Below are 22154 nucleotides of genomic sequence, written 5' to 3'. Positions count from 1 at the left end.
AAACTTCTTGTAATTTGTATAGAATCAGCAAATATCCTGTATATTTTTCTAATTCTTAATCTTGATCATCATTGTATCTTGTTCTCTGAAATTACAATATTCTCCGAAAGAAAAAATAAAAAAAGTGTTGGTTCAAATGGAACAGCCCAGCGAGCCATGGTGGATCCCGAAGGCACCGACCCGTTATCTTTCCACTGCAAAGAGAGGGAGGTGATCGCTGCTCTGTGAAACCAGCCTCACGCGTTGCCCTCCTCTCTAGGAACCATGAAGCCCAGAGCCTTCGCCCAAGCCACATAGCCCAACTCCTTGCTTGGAACGGGCGGGTCAGAATACAGCCATTCCGAACCCGACTAGCTAATGCTGAACCAAAGTTCCAACACCCTCACGCCCCCACTTGGGTTATAAGCTTGCGTGACAAAGCTCGGCGATACGGTAACCTCGTCTGTAGCATTTAAACAAGAAAGCATATAGCATGTCTTCGATGTGGGACAAACAGCCAGCTTATTCTTTCATCCTCTTTAATATTTGCCCATGTGGGATTTGAGTCCACCTTGTTGCCTACTTCTTTCAGCTATGAAGTTTGACTCTGATGCTTCTTTGCAAGCTCAAAACATAGTCCATAACTAATCCTTTTCAAATTAAAGAGCCAATTCAAGGAGATGAAATGAAAAATTTGGTGGAAGCGTGATTGAAATTGGGTGAATCAAGAGTCTAAAGGCTCTTTTATCCACCAGTCAATTGCTCTTCACATCAAGAGAATGATGTTAACAAACACGAACTAGTGAGGCTGGAATAGACAGTTTTAAGCCATCTATTCCATACCCACAATTCTTATGGCTGCGTGTGTGGAATTCCTAAAAGTTATCTATGCCCTACGGTTTGTTATTCTCCTCATATATTTGCGTCGAATATTAAGGATCGATACATAAGATTACAAACATGTGCTTACAGTTGGTCTCTCTGTATTGTTCCTTAACATTGATGCAGACACTAATGATTAAGAATCATATGCTGCCATTAAAAAACACCAAAATTTCTGATAAACTAGCTGGTTGAACATGCTCTCTAGACCTATGCCCACAATATTGCCCTTCAGCACTGAAGGGCTTTAAGAAAGATTATCGGTTCAGATACAAAACTGTCCTATAAGCACAACATCTTCAATTCATAATTATAAAAACTGTAATTGAATTGGGGATGCGCATCGATGAAATTGTAGATACCAGACTTCATGAAGATAGCTGAATTGGTCAAGGGACTTACTGAGAGCAAAGTTTCCATTCGTTGATTGCCAAAGCAAGGAGCTAACATCTACTGCCTAAACTTTAGAAAAAGAGCAAGGTAAACCACTAACTCGATCTTAACAAACATCAGCCACTCTTTTAAATCCAATGAAGTCAATGAACCAAGATAATTAATTGCTGATAGGGTACAGAATATCAGTCGCAAGCATGTTCGTGAAGTACAAGTTGTCATTGTTCCATTTGGTTTTTCCTTGTTTATAACAGAAAACTAATTCATGCACAAGTGAGATATAAGCTAGAACGTACTGAAAACTATAGCTTATCAGCTCAAGTTGCATCTGCTGCTATTGAGAATGCAAGAACTTGATCTCACAACGTTAATTTAGTGTCCTGGAAATAAAAAATGAACACTCACAAATTGTGTATAGATTTGAAACAATTCATCACATGACTTCATTTGGAGTTGAAAGAGAGAGAGTCCTGTAGAATTCTTTCCAGACTTGGAAACCTAGCTAGCTTTCTACTCCTACGTTTGAATTAGGAGATGCTACAATGAGAGGATTTCTTGGTGAATGTTATACTTCGAGTCCAATATGAGGAATACAAATCTAGTTAGATTCCTCATTATAAAGGTGTTAGGCTCATAGGAACAGTGACCAAAAGAAAGCTGCTAGGAAGACCAAAAAGCGTACGTAATTCTAGTTGATCATCAAGTTCAGGGTTACAAAACATACAGGCAATTTGCTGAACCACACGTTACATTTGTGTGTTCTATCTGACTGTTTGTGTGGTTCTTTCTCAATCAACATTGAAAGAAATAAATAAAATAAATAAATGACTCAGAATGGGAGTGGGAACTCTCGGAAGGAGACCGACCCGTTTTCTTTCCACTTATCCGAGAACCTTTTTTTTTTTTTTGCTCGGAATGGGCGGGTCAGCCTTCTCTATTCCGAGCCCGGCCCGTTTTTTTTTTTTTTTTCAATGACTGAAAAAAAAAAAAAAGAGACAAAATTACAACACAAACCCTCGACTAACACCCCCTCACAGCCGATCCAAATAGAACGGGGACACAAAAAAGGGTAAGGATTAGAATGCTAGTGAGCCTGGCCCGCTATTTGGAGTCCTAGAACCGCAATGCCCCCACTTCGGTTACAAGCTTGCGATACCAAGCCCAGCGGAAACGTAGTGTTTTTGCCTTCCTCTATATATATATATATATATATATATATATATTTATATTTTGGAAGAGCGGGCAAACAGCCCACTATTTTATTGAAAAGATAGTACAAGTAATGAGGGGGACAAAACCTGACCTCCCAAATCTTACAATTCTCTAACTAGAGATGATAAACAAATGCTCACTTAATTGTGCATTCATGCAAAACCAACAGCAGCTTCTTGTCCTTGCTTCCATAGTACAGTTGCTCCTTTGAAGACATAGAAAAATATGCGCCACCTCTTAAGAATTAAAGCATGGAATGAAACTTGGAGCAATGGCTGACAATTGCGAGATACCAAGAATAGAGTAAATAGAAACGTCTGCATGTTTATTGCAGGGATGGAAGGAATGCATAGCAGACTCCTTGAATAAGCCCAAAAGATGACGTTGGGCATCCAACACATTAAAATCCTTGCCTTCAAAACGCAACAGATTCCTAGTAATCCAAATATACCAAATTAGGTTGCAGGTTACTAGAAACCAAAGCTGACGTTTACACTTAGAGAGAGCAGAAACAGAAGCTCCAAAAAACATGTCCTCAAGAGCATTCCAAGGGGAGAAAGAATGAGAAAAAAGAAGACAAACCCATTTTCATAAATCCACAACTCGAGGACAGCATAGAAGAAGATGCACATCCAACTCGACATGACTACCACATAAAGAGCAACGAGACGGGAGGGAAAAACCTCGCCAATGTAAAGCATCATCGGTTAGCAATCGCCCATGAAGAGCCTTCCAAATAACAAGGCTTCTGCATGGTTGAATTGTTTTGTCCATATAACCTTACCCCATTTTTGACGATCAATATGATTTGAAAAGAACATAAAGGCTTCCTTAGCTATCAGAGTTCCTGAGGAGGATCCTGGCCATAAAAGTGAGTCAGATGTTTCTTCCATAGGCAAAGAAATTTGATGTATTTTCTCTGCAACTTGAGGGAATGAAGCAGTAAAATCTGCCGGAATAACCTAGTGTGAATCCATAATAAACTCGTGCACCTTGGCTTGAAGAGGAACAGAACCACTGACTCCAATAGTTGAAACCAGAGGCTCACCCAGCCAATTATCTAGCCAAAATGAGATTTTCCTACCATCCCCAACACACCATTGTAGTGAATTAAAGAATGTAGGCCAAACCTTTTTGAGACCCAAACAAACTGAGGATCTTTTGTAAGATTTTATAGGTTGAAAATCTTCCTTCAAAAATCGAGCTCGCATCAAGACAGAAGCCGGAGAAGAAGAAGAGAGCACCTCCCAACACCTTTTTATTAGAAGAGCATGATTCGCCTCAAAGAGATCACGTAGTCCCAAACCTCCCTTCAAAAATCGAGCTCGCATCAAGACAGAAGCCGGAGAAGAAGAAGAGAGCACCTCCCAACACCTTTTTATTAGAAGAGCATGATTCGCCTCAAAGAGATCACGTAGTCCCAAACCTCCTTGCTCCTTGGGTTTACAACAACGACTCCAAGCTACAAGAGGCATGCCTTTTTTTAATGGATCTCCTGTCCAGAAAAAAATTCCTAATCCAAGATTGAAGTTCACTAAGTAAGCCTGTTGGCCACTTCTAAATTTGAAAACTGTAGACCACAATTCCTTGAATCACTGACTTAATGAGCTGTAGCCTACCCGCTTGATAGAGTAAAGAACCTTTCCAAGATGATAATTTGCACCGAACTCTATCTGTGATGGCCTGAAAATATATTCTTTTGGGATGACCTTGGAAAATCTGGACGCCAAGATAAGTGAAAGGAAGAGACCCTTGCTTGACCCCAAGAATTTTCCGGATAATAAAACGCCGATGATAAGCATATTTTCCCAGGAAAACTAATGATTTACCTTTGTTGATTCGTTACCCTGAATTCAAGCCATATTCCTCCATAAAATGCATTAGATTTTTCATCGAACGCTTGGTACCCCGCATGAAAACCATAATATCATCTGCAAAAAGAACATGAGAGGGCGGAGTAATACCAAGAGGAGCTGATATTAAATCAATACGTCCATCTTCTACTAGGTTGGTCAGACCCCTACTCAATACTTCCTCAGCAAGACAAAAGAGAATAGGTGATAGGGGATCGCCTTGACGAACTCCACGCGAACAGGAAAAGAACCCTTCCATTGCACCATTTATCAAAATTGACAAGTGCGCAGAACCCAGAATAGCTTTAATCCAATCCCGAAAAATATCAGAAAATCCAAAAGCCTTCAAAACACGAAGTAAGAATCCCCAGTCTAGAGTATCAAAAGCCTTTCGCACATCAAACTTAATTGCTATGTTACCAGCCTTGCAATTACGATCCAGAAGGTTGATACACTCTGAAGCCAATATAATAGGGTCTGCAATAGTGTGGCCTTTAAGAAAAGCACTTTGGTTTGGGGATATAATCTGAGCAGCAATATTTCCCAATCTGTCGGCTATAATTTTTGTGATAAGTTTGAAAACAAAATTCGCCATAGAAATGGGACGCAACTGTGTTACTGAGTCTGCTCCAGGAACTTTCGGAATCAAGATCATTAGGTTTGAATTAAAATGGGGGAGAATGTAACCATTAGTGAAAAAACTCTGAACAACTCTGACTACCTCCACACCAACAATTGACCAGCATTTCATAAAGAAAACTCCCCCAAAGCCATCAGGACCTGGAGAGCTATTATGATCCATGGAACACATAGCTTGAAAAATTTCCTCAGACATAGGAATGGCTGTTAGCAGAGCATTATCCTCATTAGTTACAAGTTCTGGAATTACCTAGGAAGCCAGACCAATATCTCTAACTGAAGGATATGCTGTGAAGAGCTCACTGAAATAATTTACTACATGATCACTTAACTCTTTTGGGTCATCAACAATACGGCTTCCATCTCTCATAAGGGATAAAGATTGTTTTAGTTGACGAATCTTGACCATTGCATGAAAGAAAGATGTGTTATGATCACCCTTTGTAAGCCACTTAATCCTTGATTTATCACAAAAAAAAATTTATTGAAGAGCAAGGGCCACATGAACTTGAGCACTAGCAGCACTCTCCTTAGAAAGCCTTCTGAAGGACCCAAACTAGCAATTTCCTGCTGAATTATATCCAAGTCTACAAAGGAATTTTCCACCATTATGTTGACATCCCCAAACTCAGTTTTATTCCAAGCCCGAATCCACTGCTTAAGAGTTCGAAGCTTAGAAGCCAGGACAAACATTGGATTGCCATAGAATTGAACACTCTGCCAGACATTTGTCACCAAAGAATGAAAACTTGAATGATCCAACCACATGCGTTGAAATCGGAGTAGTGATCTTTGAATAAGCATGAGCCTTGAAAAGGACACTAAAAGAGGACAATGATCTAAGGAACAACGTGGCAGCCTGAAGCATTTCAAATGACGCCAAATATCCATCCAAGAAGAGTTACTGAGACACCGATCAAGCCTCATTTCGACACTTGCACTAATACCCCTTCTATTTGTCTAAGTATAAGGCAAGCCTTTAGTAGGAAGATGAATCAGTTTACAATTAGTTGACATATCTTGAAACTCCGAGCATGAAGCCACATTGGGAAGAATTCCACCTCTTTTTTTATGAGCTCCTAGAACACAATTAAAATCTCCCAGCACTATCCAAGACCCGTGGACAAAGTTAATTTTAACATGAAATTAATCTTGCCAAAGTCAACGACGCTCCAGTGTAGTTGTTTTAGCATAAACCCAAGTCAGAACACAATTGATAGAGTCCAAAGTGCAAGAGATTGTAAGCTGTTGATTTGTCACTAGTAATAGGGTCGGTTGAATAGCTTGATCACAGAAGAGTCAAATATTTGGAGGTTGGTCACCCAGGTCATTTACAGTAAATGGAAACATCTTTAAAGAACGCCAAAAGAAAGATTTAAATGTACTTAAATTAATAAAAGGTTCAGAAATACCAATAATTGAGGGTTGATATCTGCGAACCATCCTACGCAAAACTCTTTGAGTCAGAGCATTGCCCTTGCCCCGAGCATTCCATAACAGAATCTTCATAGGTTAAGGCGTGAGGTGGGAGCCCTATCACGGGCAGGGTAATGGTTTGAAGCTTGCTCTTCTAATATGTTCTCACGCATTATCTTCTTTTGCTTTGATTTAGAAAGGACAACGGTCATACCGTCCTCTGGCCCTTGAACAACAACTGCATTTCCCTCCATCACAATTGGGGAGGTAGGGACTGAGTCCCCCTCATCAACTGAAGCCTGAATAGTGATCTCCCGTGAATGCTCTGCGGCAATGGATTGATCATTTGGTTCAAGGAACACTTGGTCTGCTAATTGCTCAATTAAATCATTGGCAGCCCCTACAATGACATCTTGAGCCAAAATGGCAAACTGATTATCATTGGTAGTAGGAGTTCCCAGCCTAACTATGTTCCCTGGACTACTAGCTCTCCCATTATCAGTAGGTTCTATATTTCTCTTGGCAACTTGTAAAGAATCTTGACCATCATGAACATGCATGACTTCTGCGCGTGTTGGAATCACAGCATTAGTGTCAGTTGTCTCAGCTAAGGTCAACCTCTGTAGTCTGAATTTTTGAAGCAGTCTTCTCCTTCACTCTATATACCTGGCGGACCACCGGCTGCGGAACTCTAGTAGGTTTCTCAATATTACGAGGCTTTGAATCATTATCACCCTATAATTGTCTACAGTGATTGGCTATATGTCCAACCATACCACAATGAGTGCACATGTTTTCATAAATAATCTCAATAGGAAAACAATGTGTCTCACGCTCTACCATGAGCAAAGAAGGCAACTCGCCGGCAAGATCAACGTCCACTAGCACCCGAGCGTAGTACCCAAATTCACGCTCCTTGGTAACCTTGTGTTGATGTTAGAAACCGAAGGCTCTAATTAACATTAAAGAGAAGAGAGAGAGAGAGAGAGAGAGAGAGAGATAACGCCGACAAGTATAGTGGTTCATCTCCCACTTTGGGGGAGACTACGTCCACTTAAAGATTTACTATGTGTTGGGCCTTGAGACTCAACAAGATTACAAGAGTTGTAATGGGATGAATGTTTAAGTGGGAAGAGTGGTCCATTTTATAGGAAGGGAGCCACTCTCCTTTACATTTTCTTCAATGTGGGACAAAGAGTCCCACTTCTAGTCTTCAAAGCATGTTGTACATGCAAGTTGGCAAGGTCGGAAATGTGGCTTCCCGGTGAGGTATTGGTCGCTTCCGACTACCGTGGCGTAACTTGGATATTGGGCTACGGGATGCATGTTGTAGTTGGGTCTACCATGGCTTGTGGGTCCCCCAAAGAGGGTGTTACATATACTTGGTGACATAGCAAATCCTCCATAATAGTGGAGGTATGTACAAGTCCCCGAAGTCCCCAAGTAAGATGAGCTTCTTGGTTGGGGAGTTATACACATGATGTCATCAAGCATAAGTGACGTCTGGGCGGTGCCAAGCCCCTACAAGTCCCCGAACTCCGTAAGAAAGAAGAGACTCTTCAACCTGTAAAACAAATATAAGAACATGCGCACGGAGAATGCTTGTTGTTTTGGGAAACGCAAGTGAGTTGCATTGATATGCGTTGGCAAATACCAATGTACGAGCTGCATGATACATTATGATGTATATATGTGAATGGCACCGAGTATGATCAGTTATGAGCTCGTGAATGCATATGGTTGTGTGCGCATACGACTAATGAGCATATGAAGTGCATAAATGCGTGATGTGCGCAAGAAGACGAATGAGGTCGGATTGACGGGGTTACGCTCATGAGGTGTACGTTGCATGAGTGCCGTGAAGGCAAGAGTTTGTAACTCATGAACAATGAATACGCAAACATTTGTGTTAGTTAGTTTTCGCTTATATTAATGGAACGTGAAAGGAATTCGATTGTTGCAAACGACAAATGGTAAAAGAATTCAATGTTTCATTAATGTGTATTATGTCGAGGAGATATGAGTGTAAAGCTCAGGAATGCCAAGAAGGTGTGAGCATAAAGGTCGGGGTTACCGGGAAGGCAAGAGTGTGAAAGCTCAGGGATGCCGGGAAGGCAAGAGCGTGAAGCTCGGGGATGTCGGGAAGGCAAGAGCGTGAATCTCGGGGATGTCGGGAAGGCATGAGCATTGAAGCTCAGGGATGCCATGAGGCATCAACAGGTAGCTCGAAGGTAATGCCCTAAGGCATGAGCGTAATCGTTGCTAATTATGTTGGGCTGTATATACAAGTCCCTGAAGTCCCCAGTCAAGGAGAGTTTTCTTGCGAGGTTGATACCAAAGCGTAGCTTTGTGCCGTATAACGAGCATAATTAGTGCGAGTGCGTTGTCCACCTAGGATTTGTCGAAGCGAACGCTTATGCCTTTTTGGGTAGGCCCCTGCTAGGCCATCCAAGGAGTCCCCCACTCTTGGCTATAGACCTCCGTGTGGTCGGAAAAATTGTTTGATGAGGGTAGCTGCATTAAAGCAGTAGGCGTTAGGTGGCGAATCTAATCTTTGATACCCAAGCGTCGAGGGTTAACTGTCGGATCAATGACTACCGTGGGTTGCGTTAACCGGTCCCTTTACTTTCCCGGAGGAGAAAAGTTTGACTGCGATGTCACATAGCGGTCATTGTCATTATGAGGCGTTGCCTTACAGCTTGGCGATTGGTCATGGACCACAGATTTGTGGAGTCTAGACGCATTTAGGTCTTTTTCCCGTATGGAGAGTTTTGACAAAGTATGGTCCTCGGAGGCATGACAAAATATGCTTACATATAGAGTACATGTAAAAATTTGCTAATTGTATGGACAATAACAAATAAGCATAGCAAGTAGTATTAAGTAAATCTTATGGCCATGTAACATGCATAATAGATAGCGGCAAGTGTAATGGGTGTCCATATAAATTTTTGGGAGTAGCTCCCGGTGAATAGTATGAAGCATTGTGAACTTGGGGCTTAACTAAAGCATGTTGTATATGTTCAAGCAAGTTGGGTTGTGTTCGAGTAAGTTGGGTGAAGTTGAGAGGGTAGGCGCTGTGCGAGCATGCGGGGCTGGGCCCAAGCAAGTCGTGGCCATGCTCGATACCCAAGCGAGTCGTAACCCAAGCAAAGTCGTAATCCGAACAAGTTTAATTATGTCACAAGTGTCACAAAGTTTCAAGCATGACATAGTTTTCTTATGTGAGTGTCACATTAAATTGATTTAAGCATGACATGTGTATAGTATGTACTTGTAGTAAAGTTGCTAATAACATTTTTGTATTGTTGTAAACATGCTAAGGATCATTGAGATGTAAAGCATGGCATTGCCATGGCAATAGTATGTGAGCCTAGTAGGTGTGCTACTAAAATTGATACGTACATAACGTAAGCATGCTTTAAAAGTTACTAAAAGCATGTAAATGCATATCAAGTGTGATATACTATGGGTGACAGGGTCCGCCCCGGATTCCACCCTGGAACCCGAAGTGGCCCTGCGGGACCCACCTTTAAAGAAGGTTTACCAAAAAATTCGGCATAACCTCCCTTAAAAATGGGTAACCCAAAACCTGTAGCATTTCAATTTCACTTCTAAACAACCCTCCCAAAACTCTTGGAGCCACCCTGCTCCCAAAACCGCACAACTTCACAATCTAGAGTATCAAATTATCCCATTAACACAAATTACAACCAAGTCAGAGGTTACAATATAATACAAAATCTCCAGGTCATCAGAGCAGTCTAACACCAAAAGAACAATGATACACATAGTAGGTTAGCAAGTAACCTACGAGGGATAGATGACAGCGGTGGTGCTAAGCCTCAACTCCTAAAGCCGAACAGCTACACTGCGAACTGGGCATTGAAACCGAAGGGCCCAGGGAAAAGTATATAAAAACATTAGCGTGAGTGGACAAAAATAAACAATTTCAAATAAAGGGATTTTATACTTTCCCACATTTATTTCTCTAAAAACTTCCGATGCATGCAAATAATTAAGAAGAGACCGACTAGCCCCGCTAGTCAAGAACAACAACAAAAGAACATGGGGAAAATGGGTTCACCATACGGGAATGGAGCCCCTCAGGCTCAACCTACCCTCGACTGCCACTCACACATAGATTGTGCGAGGAGGAGAACTAATAACCTCAACTTCCATTCACACATAGATTGTGTGAGGAGGAGAATATCACCTCTACTACCACCCACGTGAGGAGGAGAAAGCTACCTCACTGCCACTCACAAACACAAAGTAAGTGAGGAGGAGACCTATTCACATGACCCGCGTATGGTGAGGAAGAAGATCGTAGAAAGCCAATAAATCTGTATAGTTTCCCCACATATCTCACGAAATAAGAATCCAAGTGTATAAAGACGTGACCCCGCACGCCAAGATCATCTCAAATTCAAAGTAAATAGGCAGAAATAATATTATTCGTAAACCAGAACAAAATCCATTTCCAAAATCAACAACAAGGCATTCTCAATGCCAAAATCGAAGTCGATAAAAAAAAAGAGGAAATACAACTCCATCGAAATCCCATTTTGAAACTCCTTTAAAAGTCTCAAATCGAAATAAAATATAATTAGAGAATAATTCCGGAAATCACCTCGGAAATAAGATAATTTCACCATTAAGATTATAACTCAAAAGCAATTTCGGAAACGAATCAATAATCAAAGTATTAATATGAGATAATACGAAATCAATTTATAATCTCATACTCGAAATGTAAATTGATGAATAAATAGAGCATATATTTTTTTTAAAATAATGCATGCATCAATTACTTAAAAACAAAAGTCCACTCACAGTGTACGGCTAATCCTGCCGTCGATCCGAACCCTCCTCGAGGGAATCCTCCTCACGTCCTGTACGATAACAATCATAAATATATATATAATCCACAGGACGGAATTTTAATTTCACGATACTTAATTGGAAATTCAAAACATCCCCCTTCCTAACATCCGACTCCTCAACCCTCTACAATATCCATCCTTAATGCTCCAACAATAATCTGTCATTGATGCAATACCTAGAGTGAATTCGAAAGGAATCCGGCGATCGAATTCACGATAATCAATAATTAATCATTTAAACTCAATTTGTAAATCCTCCAATTTCCACCAAACTTCATGCATTACATTCTACAATCATTATAGGGTATATAGGATGAAAACGACAATTAAAACACAAGTCTACGCGCCACCACACGCTACCTACAGTGGCCCCCACGCGCCGGCGGCGACCTTCTCCGATGACCACCAAATTCCGGCAACAACATCATCTCAACAGACCCAATCAACTTCTCAACTACAACATTGATCAATTTTACCTCTAAGTGGCCGAATCGAGCCGGTGAAGGAAAGCCCCGAAGCTCCAAGAACCCTAGAATGGAAAATTGTCAATTCGGCTTCTACAACGCAAATTGGAACGAACCACCGTAGGGAAAATAATCACCATCAAAAACCGTACCTTCGATGGGAATATGGCGGCCGGAGGTGGCCGGAATGGCCGGAAATCGGCAAAATCCCAAAACTGCAACCGGGGAGGAATTTCCTTCGATCCGAGCTTTTCCGGCCAAATCGTCCAAAGATACCTCCACAGACGTGACCGGGGGAAGAAACCGAGCTTGGGGGTGGCCGGATTACGTCAGGAGTCGGCCGGAAGAGGAAGAAATCGAAGGGGAAGGAATTCGGCCGAGAGGGGAGGAAGAGTCGGGGAGAGAGAGAGAGAGAAGGGGGGGGGTGGGTTTTCGGTTTTGGAAACCTACCCTGGTAAGTTTCTATTTTTATTCAAAAATTACCATGAACAGTAATTTTTGAATTGCACTCATAACTTTTGCATACGAGCTCCGATTTTTACGTACCACATATGCACGCACTCGGTTTAACGTCCTCTACAACTTTCATGAAGGAAATTTTTTCAAATTTTGACCCGAACAAAAAGTCGACTTTTAGGGCCACTAAACGTACTGAAACGATAGTAAAAGTGAAAATAAAGGTCGTTTACCGTCCAAATGACTAGTAAACGGGTAATTGAGATACGGGACGTTACAATGGGCATGCCTAAAAGTAGTAAAAGCATGACAAATACCTCTAATTGCAAAAGCATAAAGAAGGATATATGGTTACTTATCTTACACCGATTTAGAGTAGATTGTAATTGGAATTGGAATCAATATATAAGTACCAAATCATGTTGGAGTTGTCCAAGCATGACGCTCCATGTTGAAGTTGTCCAAGTATCGGTACAAGTATCGTCATAGAGGTGCTCTTTGCAAGTAAGTAAATACTCGATAGGAATATATTTGGATTTCCTTAAAACAAAATAGGTAATTAGTACATAAGTACGTAAAATCAACACTAACATCCTGTAAACGTCCTTTGATAAAATAGATAATTATTTGAGTTATGTACCACTTGAGTGACTGATGACAAATAATATTTTAATTTTATATATATATATATATACACACACACAGAGGAAATTTTCTTGAACTTTGCATAACTGGGAGACATTCCCGAAATTTTTGTGAACCACGACAAAGTGGAAACATGCTAGCTATATTAATTATCATATAATGTGTAGGGTTGGGTCTGTAAGCAGTAGAGGGTCTAAACCCATTGGAGTTTTTGTTCAATTATTGCCCATCTGAATGATCCTATGCACACAACTAAGCTAAACATGTCCATGAGTTGTCAAGGACTTCTTTTTGAATGACACATGTGATCATTGGTTAGTTTCTTTGTGTGGTATATCATATCATGTATAAATAACATATAGGAAACATGCAGATTATGTGTGTTGTACGTCTATATTAGCAAACAAGTGTCTCATGATATTGGTGCGTGGCACTTGATCGTAGAGCATAGTAAACCATACATATATATATATATATATATATATATATATAAGTTGACGATGAGATATGACAATTGACAAAGCATGCGTAGCAGGTCATGTGCGCATAATGTAGACGTGAGGTAGCTGTAATTCATGGCACGTGAAGTACTGAAATTTAATGACTTTTGGGCAATCAACGATTGACGACAAGGGAGCTTATCTTTGTGTGGACACACCGAAGAGTTACCGAGAAGGAGCTCGATGTTCATGTCACCGAGGGCTATTGGCAGGTGCTGCATCATTGAGATCTGGTGGTTGAAAGGGAACTCAAACTTGTCGTTGCAACAATAGAAGTTAGCAAGCTTCTTGATTGCAAAAGTTGCTGGGTTGAACGCCGCGGAGAAGCCGGGAAGATGAGCGCCGGACATCTAAGTCCATAGATTTGGGTGGAGAGAAAAATTGCTCCATGGCCGGGTATATCGAGTAATTGATTTCATGGGTGTGCGAGCATCGATCAGTCTCCTACTTGCTGATTGAGGCAGGGAACCGAGTTAGACGTTGGGTCGTTGTCGATGGAGGATGTCATGGCAAGTTGACGCTTAGCGGACTTGGCGGACGGACAAATCCCTGGCGGACAAATCTTTGACGGACCATGGTGCTTGTTAGCGGCGACGACTGAAGGCGGAGACTTGGGTCCAAATCAATATTTTGGGTTTCTAGATCAAAGGCCAAGGCTGAGACTGACGCCAAGCTAAAGCCGCCAAGAGTCGTTTGCCCAATGAAGATCACGTTGAGGTGACGCTGACGGAGTGCTTATTGCTTCCGCTTTCTACTGGACAGAACACTTTACCGCTGTGAATGAAATGAGCACGTTATGTTTGCTGTTGGTTGGTGAGTAATTGAAGAAGATTGGGCGTTCAATGCTGGGGTGCTGAGCACTTGATACTCGCTGCTAAAGCATGCAGTTGACGCTCTCTGCCGTTGACCCTCCGCCATAATTGAAACTCCGCCACAATTGAAGCTCCGCCACAATTGGAGTTCCGCCACAATTGAAGTTCCGCCATAATTGAAGTTCCGCTACGGATTGAAGTTCTCCTACAATTGACGTTCCGCTACGGAGAGTGACGCTGACGGCCCATCAAGGAGGAGATAAGGCTTGAGCTCGGCGGCCGTCAACCCGTACTTGACGGAGGAGCTTGGAGTTTGGCGGTGGATTGTTCAAGAGAATCTGGAGTGAAGCTTCGCCAAGAAGTTCCGTCAAGGAGAGTGAGTTGGTGCTCCGTCAATTAGAGTGAGTTGATGGTCGTTGTCGCTGTTGGCGGATGGTGCTTGACACTTTGACGGAGCATTGGTTGACGGGCCGCAAAGTTTGAAGTTTCTGTTGTAAGTTTTTTTTTTTTGGTTGGCGTTGACTGGCTCTAAATTGTTGTTGACTAGAGGTGGAATTTGTAGTTGACGAACCAACAAGAGAGAATAGTTTGACGCCAACATTTCTCGGTGTCCAGAGAAAATATGGCGGTGGTCCTTGTGGAGCTTGTTAAGTTTTCTCCGTCAATGTAAAAAAAAAAATTGTTTTATTGAGTGATGATCAAAGAAAATTGGTGGCTGCGAGCGATCAAATTATAACTCAAAGAAAAATTAAGAAAGTTTCGTTAAGCTGACTTAACGGGTGGTAAACAGACGGAGCCAATTGTTGATGTTAGAAACCGAAAGCTCTAATTAACATTAAAGAGGAGAGAGAGAGAGAGAGAGAGAGAGAGAGAGAGAGAGAGAGAGAGAGAGAGAGAGAGAGAGAGAGAGAGAGATAACGCCGACAAGTATAGTGGTTCGTCTCCCACTTTGGGGGAGACTACGTCCACTTAAAGCTTTACTATGTGTCGGGCCTTGAGACTCAACAAGATTACAAGAGTTGTAATGGGATGGATGTTTAAGTGGGAGGAGTGGTCCCTTTTATAGGAAGGGAGCCACTCTCCTTTACATTTTCTTCAATGTGGGACAAAGAGTCCCACTTCTAGTCTTCAAAGCATGTTGTACATGCAAGTTGGCAAGGTCGGAAAGGTGGCTTCCCGGTGAGATATTGGTCCATTCCGACTACCGTGGCATAGCTTGGACATTGGGCTACAGGATGCATGTTGCAGTTGGGTCCACCATGGCTTGTGGGTCCCCCAAAGAGGGTGTTACATATGCTTGGTGACATAGCAAATTCTCCATAATAGTGGAGGTATGTACACCTTGTCCAGCTGCAAGGGCGTACCCACCCCCCGCGCAATTTCCATAAGATGTTGAGGATGCCAGTAATCTTGGCTCAAGCCATATAATCTGACCCATATTTGGTCATGTGTTTGTGGAAGGACATCCCCATGCACAAAGTCAGGCTTCCATTGAGCCAATCAGAAGAGGCCGTCAGGCAGAGTGCATGTACCACCACCCCAAACTCGTCGTAGGTCCTCCTCAGTGCCAAAGTGAATGTCAAAGTATCCCTTCCCAAGCCGAACCAAGCGCCAAGGTGCTGATGGCTTCCATAGATCGGCAAGCAAGCTCTTGAGGATGGATGTTTTCATTGGGACAGAACCCTTTTGCAGTAGCAGCCTACCAATAAGATTGGTTTTGAAATTTTTCAATTGATCCTGGTATAGAGCTTCATTGATTTTTACGTAAGTTTTGTCTCCGCGTATGACTGGAGCAGGCAATTCGCTAAGAGAGACCGAAGACTCTACTGAGTTAGAGAGCACAGAGGCGAATGTTTTGCCCTTTGGAATAGGTTGAGGATGAGGCAAACCCTCCTCCAATGGACACAAGAAAGCCCACGGACATGCAGCCGCTCTTGAGGTTCCGGCGCTTGTCGCCGACATCGCGAAACTGTGGTAGCCCTAGGTAGGAACCCTAGAATGCAGAAACTCCCTGTTTGTGTGAATTTTTCAAAGGCGCATGTCCCGCGCCCTCTTAGCAAACCTCATATCCACGACCTTTCACTTACAAAGAGAAAACTTATGCCACTAAATTAAATTGTACTTAGCGATTATAACTAATTTTTGTTTCATAATATAATACAATCAAGGAATCCTTGTCCACTGTGGCTCCTCCATGAATCATTGTTCTGACCATTGTTATGTGTCAGCGGGTGAGTATGTAATGGCATGCGCTATTATCAATGGAACTATCAATTTTGGCCAAGCCTCTCAATACACAGTTACACACTAGATTAAAACCGTACATGATTAATAATAAACACATCATATTGACTTTAGGATTAATTCAAAATTAAACAAGCGCGCAGCTGCCAGTTGCATAATCTATTTAGTAGCTAGTTAGTCTTGGTGCACATCTTCGGACAAAGAAGCCAAAAATTTCTTGAGCTGGCTGTTATAAACGAATGGTCGCTCCAATTGAACAAGGTGACCTGCTTTCTCTATATGATAGACTGATGCGTTGTTGCCTAATTGCCTATCAATGATCACAATTTAAATCATAAGTATTTTTCTTTTCATATTTTGAGAATCTCGATAATACGGTTTTGTTTTGATTACGATATGTATAAAAAATAAATTCCCATTACTATGACAAAATTCGGTGAATTGACCAGTTAGTTGTTTTGTATTAGAATCAAGGTAGATGAATTATTGTGAATCAGATCATGCATGAATTGAAGGAATTGAAAAATTACTTGTTGAGGTTGCTTGCAGATTCTATGTCGAAGATCTTGTCATTCGCTCCCCACAAAAGATACACCCTCTGCAAAATTATTGGAAGGGATTGATATGCATCCATTTATAATATAAACAGAGCTAGATGTCGATCTCGTTGATGTTCTGATGACTAATTATTAATTAGTAATTTATAAGCTAGAGAAGGTCATCCCCAACTTCAGGAACCCTACTTGATATAAAATTCGCATTATGATCATTATTGAAGAACTGGGTAGCTGCAGGGTAGACTTGGTATTTAGCGAGTTATGTAGAAGAATACACATTACAGCTCACTGGACATTAACTATATATGTGTGTGTCTGTGTATGAATATACTGTGGTACAATATAGGTCAAAAATGAAATTAATTCTCAGCTTATTACTATGGTTAATTAATTATATTGGATAAAAGATAATTCATGCATTTGATATTAGGGCAATGATATAGGGCCTCAATGAGGCCTAAAATTTGTGGCCTCAATCCTAGGTGTCAAGCCATGTCACCTATACACCTCACTAATTTGTCAAATCATATCATGTCATTCTTGAATAAAAAGACTATCTTATCCCTTCAAAATCTAATGGCTCTAAATTATTTTAGCTTTCTTTTAGAAAAGATACATTATTTTATTTTTTTTCTTTTTCTTTCTTTATTATATATATATAATTCGTCTAAAAAAATTATATTTATATATTTTTGTGAATATATATATATATATATTCATCTATAATTAGTCAAAAAAAAAAATATATATATATATATATATATATTTATGTTGTTGAATATATAACGGCTCTAAATTATTTTGACTTTCTTCTAAAAAAAATATTGTTTGGTTTTTTTTCCTTTCTTTCTTTTTCATTATTTTGGATTTTTTTTATACAATTAAAAAAAAAGTATGGGTGTATATATATAATTCGTTAAAACCAAAGTTATATATATATATATATATATATATATATATAATTCGTCCAAAAAATTTATATATTTTCGATGGAGAATGAATGTGGTGTGTGTATATATATATATATATTACTATCGTAATTATAATCCATGAAATCTGGTAAATTAAAGTAATATTTAAATCTTTTAATAAATAAAATTAATGGAAGATTAGTTACCTTATATTAACAAGTTAATTTGAAAAGTCAAAAATTAAATTGGATTCACAAAAATGGAAAGAAAATGTATTTAAATCGTAATTTTAACTCATAAAATCTGGTGATTGAAAACCTAGATATCTAAATTGATTGGGAAGTTGATATCTGAAAAGAAATTGCTTAATATGGAATACAATATATTGCACATGAGGAAATTAATTTTGAAAGTATACTTATTTTGTTGATCCCAAATTTTTCAATAGACAATAATGATTTTAGTGTATGATACTATGATAGCTTCTATTTTAGTGTAAATATGTCATTAGAAAAAAGTTCCCAGTGAACTCTACTTGTTCATTATTAGCTACTTAGTACTTTTTTGTTCGTATAAGACATGTTAGTACTTAGCTGACTTTCAATTTCAATGTGAATGATATATGGCTTCAATTTTAGTGTGAATATGTTATTAGGGAAAGATTTCCCGTTGAACTTTACTATTGGCTACTTAGTACTTACTTGTTCGTGCAAGACACGTACACTAGCTTATTTTAAGTTTCAATGGATGATGGCTTCTATTTTAGTGTGAATATGTCATTCGGGAAAGGTCTCTAGTAAACTTTACTGGCTCATTATTAGCTACTTAGTACCTATTGTTCGTGTAAGACATGCTAGCTAACTTTAAATTTCAATGTGAATGATGACTTCTATTTTAGTGTAATTATGTCATTAGGAAAAGGTCCCCAGTGAACTTTACTAGCTCCTTATTGGCTACTTAGTACTTATTTGTTACTGTAAGACAATGTGGATGATGACTTCTATTTTAGTGTAATTATGCTATTAGGAAAAGATCCTCAGTAAACTTTACTAACTCATCATTTGCTACTTAATACTTACTTGTTCGTGCAAGACATGTTAGCTCTTTCAGTTTCAGTAGATGATAGCTCTATTTAAGTGTGAACATGCCATTAGGTAAAGGTCTCCAGTGAACTCTACTAGCTCATCATTGGCTACTTAGTACTTATTTGTTATTGTAAGACATATTAGCTGACTTTAAATTTCAGTGTGGATGATGATTTCTATTTCAGTGTAAATATGCCATTAGGGAAAAGTCCCTAGTAAACTTTACTGGCTCATTATTAGCTACTTATTACTTATTTGTTCGTGTAAGACATGTTAGCTTACTTTAATGTTAATGTGGACGATGACTTCTATTTTACACCTTCCTTAATTGTACTTTTTCTTTGATTATCGCTATGTTATACACCTATTGTTCATTGAATTTCTACATAGTATTAATAACAGTATAATTGTTTTTTCATGTAAAAATAAACGAACAGTTGTATTAATGAAGTCTCACTTGACCTTTAAGGAACATTTCCTAATGATATTTTCTTACCTCTTCAATTACCAGATTTCATAGGTTTTAATTACGATTTCAATACATTTTCTTTCCATTTTTGTGGATCCAATTTAATTTTTGACTTTTCTAATTAACTTGTTAGTGTAAGGTAAACTAATCTTCCATTAATTTTATTAAATTCATTTATTAAAAGAGTTGAATATTACTTCAATTTACCAAATTTGTTGGGTTATAATTAAGATATTAATATGTTTTCTTTCCATTTTTGTGGAATCAATTTTAAATTTGACTTTTTTTTAATCAAAATTATTTTTTAATTTTGTGGGTTAGAATTATGACATTAATATATATATATATATATATATATATATATATATATTTATACACACAAACACATATTTGTCTATAATTTTTTTTTGACAAATTATATTTATAACGAAAAAAAGAAAGAAAAAAAACCAAAATAATATATTTTATTTTTAGATGAAAACCAAAATAATTTAGAGCCATTAGATTTTGGAAGGATAAGATAGTCTTTTTACTCAAGAATTACATGGCATGATTTGACAAATAGGTGATGTGTATAGGTGACATGACATGACACCTAGGATTGAGGCCACAAATCTTAGGCCTCATTGAGGCCACAAATCATTTTCCTTGATGTTATTATGTAGTTGTGTATATATGAATCGCCATAAAATGTGTGAGAGAAAAAAGTCAGTACCCCATAACTGAAGTTGATTATCATTTTTATCATTATATATACATATATATATATAGAACAATTATTGTTCCATAGTTCCATACTAATAATTCGTGTTCAGGGTTTATAATAATATTGTTCTTGTTCCTAATTGTCTTTATTCATAATAATAAATCAAATAAATGAGTACAATTTGATAAGTTAAAACTAGAGTGTGAACTTATAGTGATCGATTTTTTCGGATGGAAGGGTTCGAAATCAAAAAATTAAATGAAACTTGCATGAACTAATATTGGAAACCTAAAGATGCATCATGCATGCATGCATGGTGGAACTACAATAAAGGTTGAAGTTATAAAACTCTTAAGATCGGAAATCTAATTGTAATGATTTGAATTCATAAACTTGGATGAATAATTAATCAAGTTTATATAAAGCAAGATCGATCAAACCTGTGGATAATTAGCCACGGTGAAATCCTCGTCACTGATGACCAAAGCCTCTAGAAGTTCTTCCCTCTCCCTTCGGTTGTCAAACATTGCCTGCCAGCACTCATGGATTGAATTTCAAGGCATGAAAATATAGGTAAAACTGATCAAGAAAGATAAAGATATATCTATAATTCTATATATACATACTTCCAAATAGTGTCTGTAGACCCAATCAGGAAGATGAGGAAACTTGTAGGCAGCAATTTCAAAAATGTTTCTTACTCCTTTGACCGAGCCAGGAAGCAAGTAATCCGACCACCGTGAGAACCCAATCCTCCCAAGTCCGGCGTCGCTAACGGACTCGTTCAAAGCCATAACGGAGCAAGTCACAACAAAGGCCGCAACCAAATCGGGGTACAGCTCCGCCATCTTAAACCCCACCATGCCTCCATAGCTCAACCCCACAAGGGTGCACCTCTCCACCCCAAGCTTCCTCAAACCCTTGGCTACGCACTCGGCTTGAAACTCCGGCGACCGGTGGGGCTTATCCGTAATGGATCCACCGAAGAAGATGAGATCGGGTACGTAAACGGCGTAGTATCTGGCAAGAGATAGGACTTGGAATTGCCATGTCATGATGCCGTCCTCCGCGAAACCGTGAAGAAAGACCACGGCTGGCTTCGATTTCTTCGAGTTGGTTTCAGTAGGAACCCAGAAGTTCATTACAGTTCCTGGTTCGATCTCTAGAGTTTGGGGTCTCACCCCGGCCAGCTTCATTAGTCCATGCAAGATGGGCTTGTATATTGCAAAAATGTTTCCCATCTCTCTCTCTCTCTCTCTCTCTCTCTCTCTCTAACAATAAACTTTTGGCAGCAGTATCAGATATAAACTGGCAAAGTTGCAGAAGCAAAGGAGCCAAGGGGGAAGAAAATAATGAGACAACTAAGATGATGTCAACGTTAGAATTCGACTATATAATATTATTATGCAAGGATGATTGCTGGCACGAAATGCACGTACACCTAGCCATGTAATAGATTATGCAAAAATACTGCATGGGATAACAATATGGTAGGTCTCACATATTTTTCTTTCACGTCTATTATTGTTCATTTGTTCAACTGTAAATTTGAACCATACATGAGGGCTTTTTGTTTATGTGGCTTCTCTTAGTTTTTGTTTTCTTTGTTTAGGTTCAGTTTGTTCATCGTAAAAAATAAAAATAAAAAATAAAAAATAAAAAAATAAAAAATAAAAAAATAAAAAATAAAAAATAAAAAATAAAAAAATAAAAAATAAAAAAATAAAAAATAAAAATTTTATTCAAAAAACAAAATAAATAAATAAAAGTTTCATTCAAACTATGATTGTTAAGATTTATCAAATTAATATAAAGGATTTTTTCTGAAGCAGTTGCGCCTTTGAGCGCAATTCTTCTATTCCATGTTTTGGTTGTTTGATGTTGGTGGCTTCTCTAAGACGATATGTTCTGCTCATATGGTATATGCCGTTGGGATTGGTGAAATTGGCTGTGATTGGCCATCGTTTGTGTTATGTGGTCCTATAGCTACGCTTTGAAGAGGAGGCATTATTGTTGCTAGTAAATGATGGTTTGTCGGTCCCTTC

The 22154-nt window shown here is 39.1% G+C and overlaps 1 protein-coding gene across 2 annotated transcripts; it reads right to left on the bottom strand.

Moving 5' to 3' along the window:
* Window positions 1–16319: 16319 nt before the first annotated feature.
* Window positions 16320–21453, bottom strand: LOC112174106 (epoxide hydrolase 4). Of its 2 annotated transcripts, none has more exons than XM_024311806.2 (4): window positions 20736–21453; window positions 20550–20639; window positions 16912–16979; window positions 16320–16691 (listed from the first exon to the last, which is right to left on the bottom strand). In XM_024311806.2, the coding sequence occupies exons 1-4, from the start codon at window positions 21348–21350 to the stop codon at window positions 16556–16558; spliced, it is 909 nt and encodes a 302-aa protein (XP_024167574.1). In that variant the 5' UTR covers window positions 21351–21453; the 3' UTR covers window positions 16320–16555. The 2 variants fall into 2 exon arrangements, with proteins under 2 accessions (XP_024167574.1, XP_040365569.1); XM_040509635.1 differs by having other exon boundaries at window positions 20811–21453.
* Window positions 21454–22154: the final 701 nt, after the last annotated feature.

This window comes from Rosa chinensis, chromosome 6, assembly GCF_002994745.2.
Source record: "Rosa chinensis cultivar Old Blush chromosome 6, RchiOBHm-V2, whole genome shotgun sequence".
Lineage (NCBI taxonomy): Eukaryota > Viridiplantae > Streptophyta > Magnoliopsida > Rosales > Rosaceae > Rosa > Rosa chinensis.
Note: the sequence above shows the minus strand (reverse complement) of the source record. Positions and strands in the feature narration are given on the sequence as shown.

Coding starts and splice junctions, on each gene's coding strand:
- LOC112174106 (XM_024311806.2), bottom strand. CDS start 21,350: ATGGGAAACATTTTTGCAATATACAAGCCCATCTTGCATGGACTAATG. Junction 20,640..20,735: donor TCTACAGACACTATTTGGAA/GTATGTATATAT, acceptor GAGTGCTGGCAG/GCAATGTTTGACAACCGAAG. Junction 16,980..20,549: donor CCGTGGCTAATTATCCACAG/GTTTGATCGATC, acceptor ATAATTTTGCAG/AGGGTGTATCTTTTGTGGGG.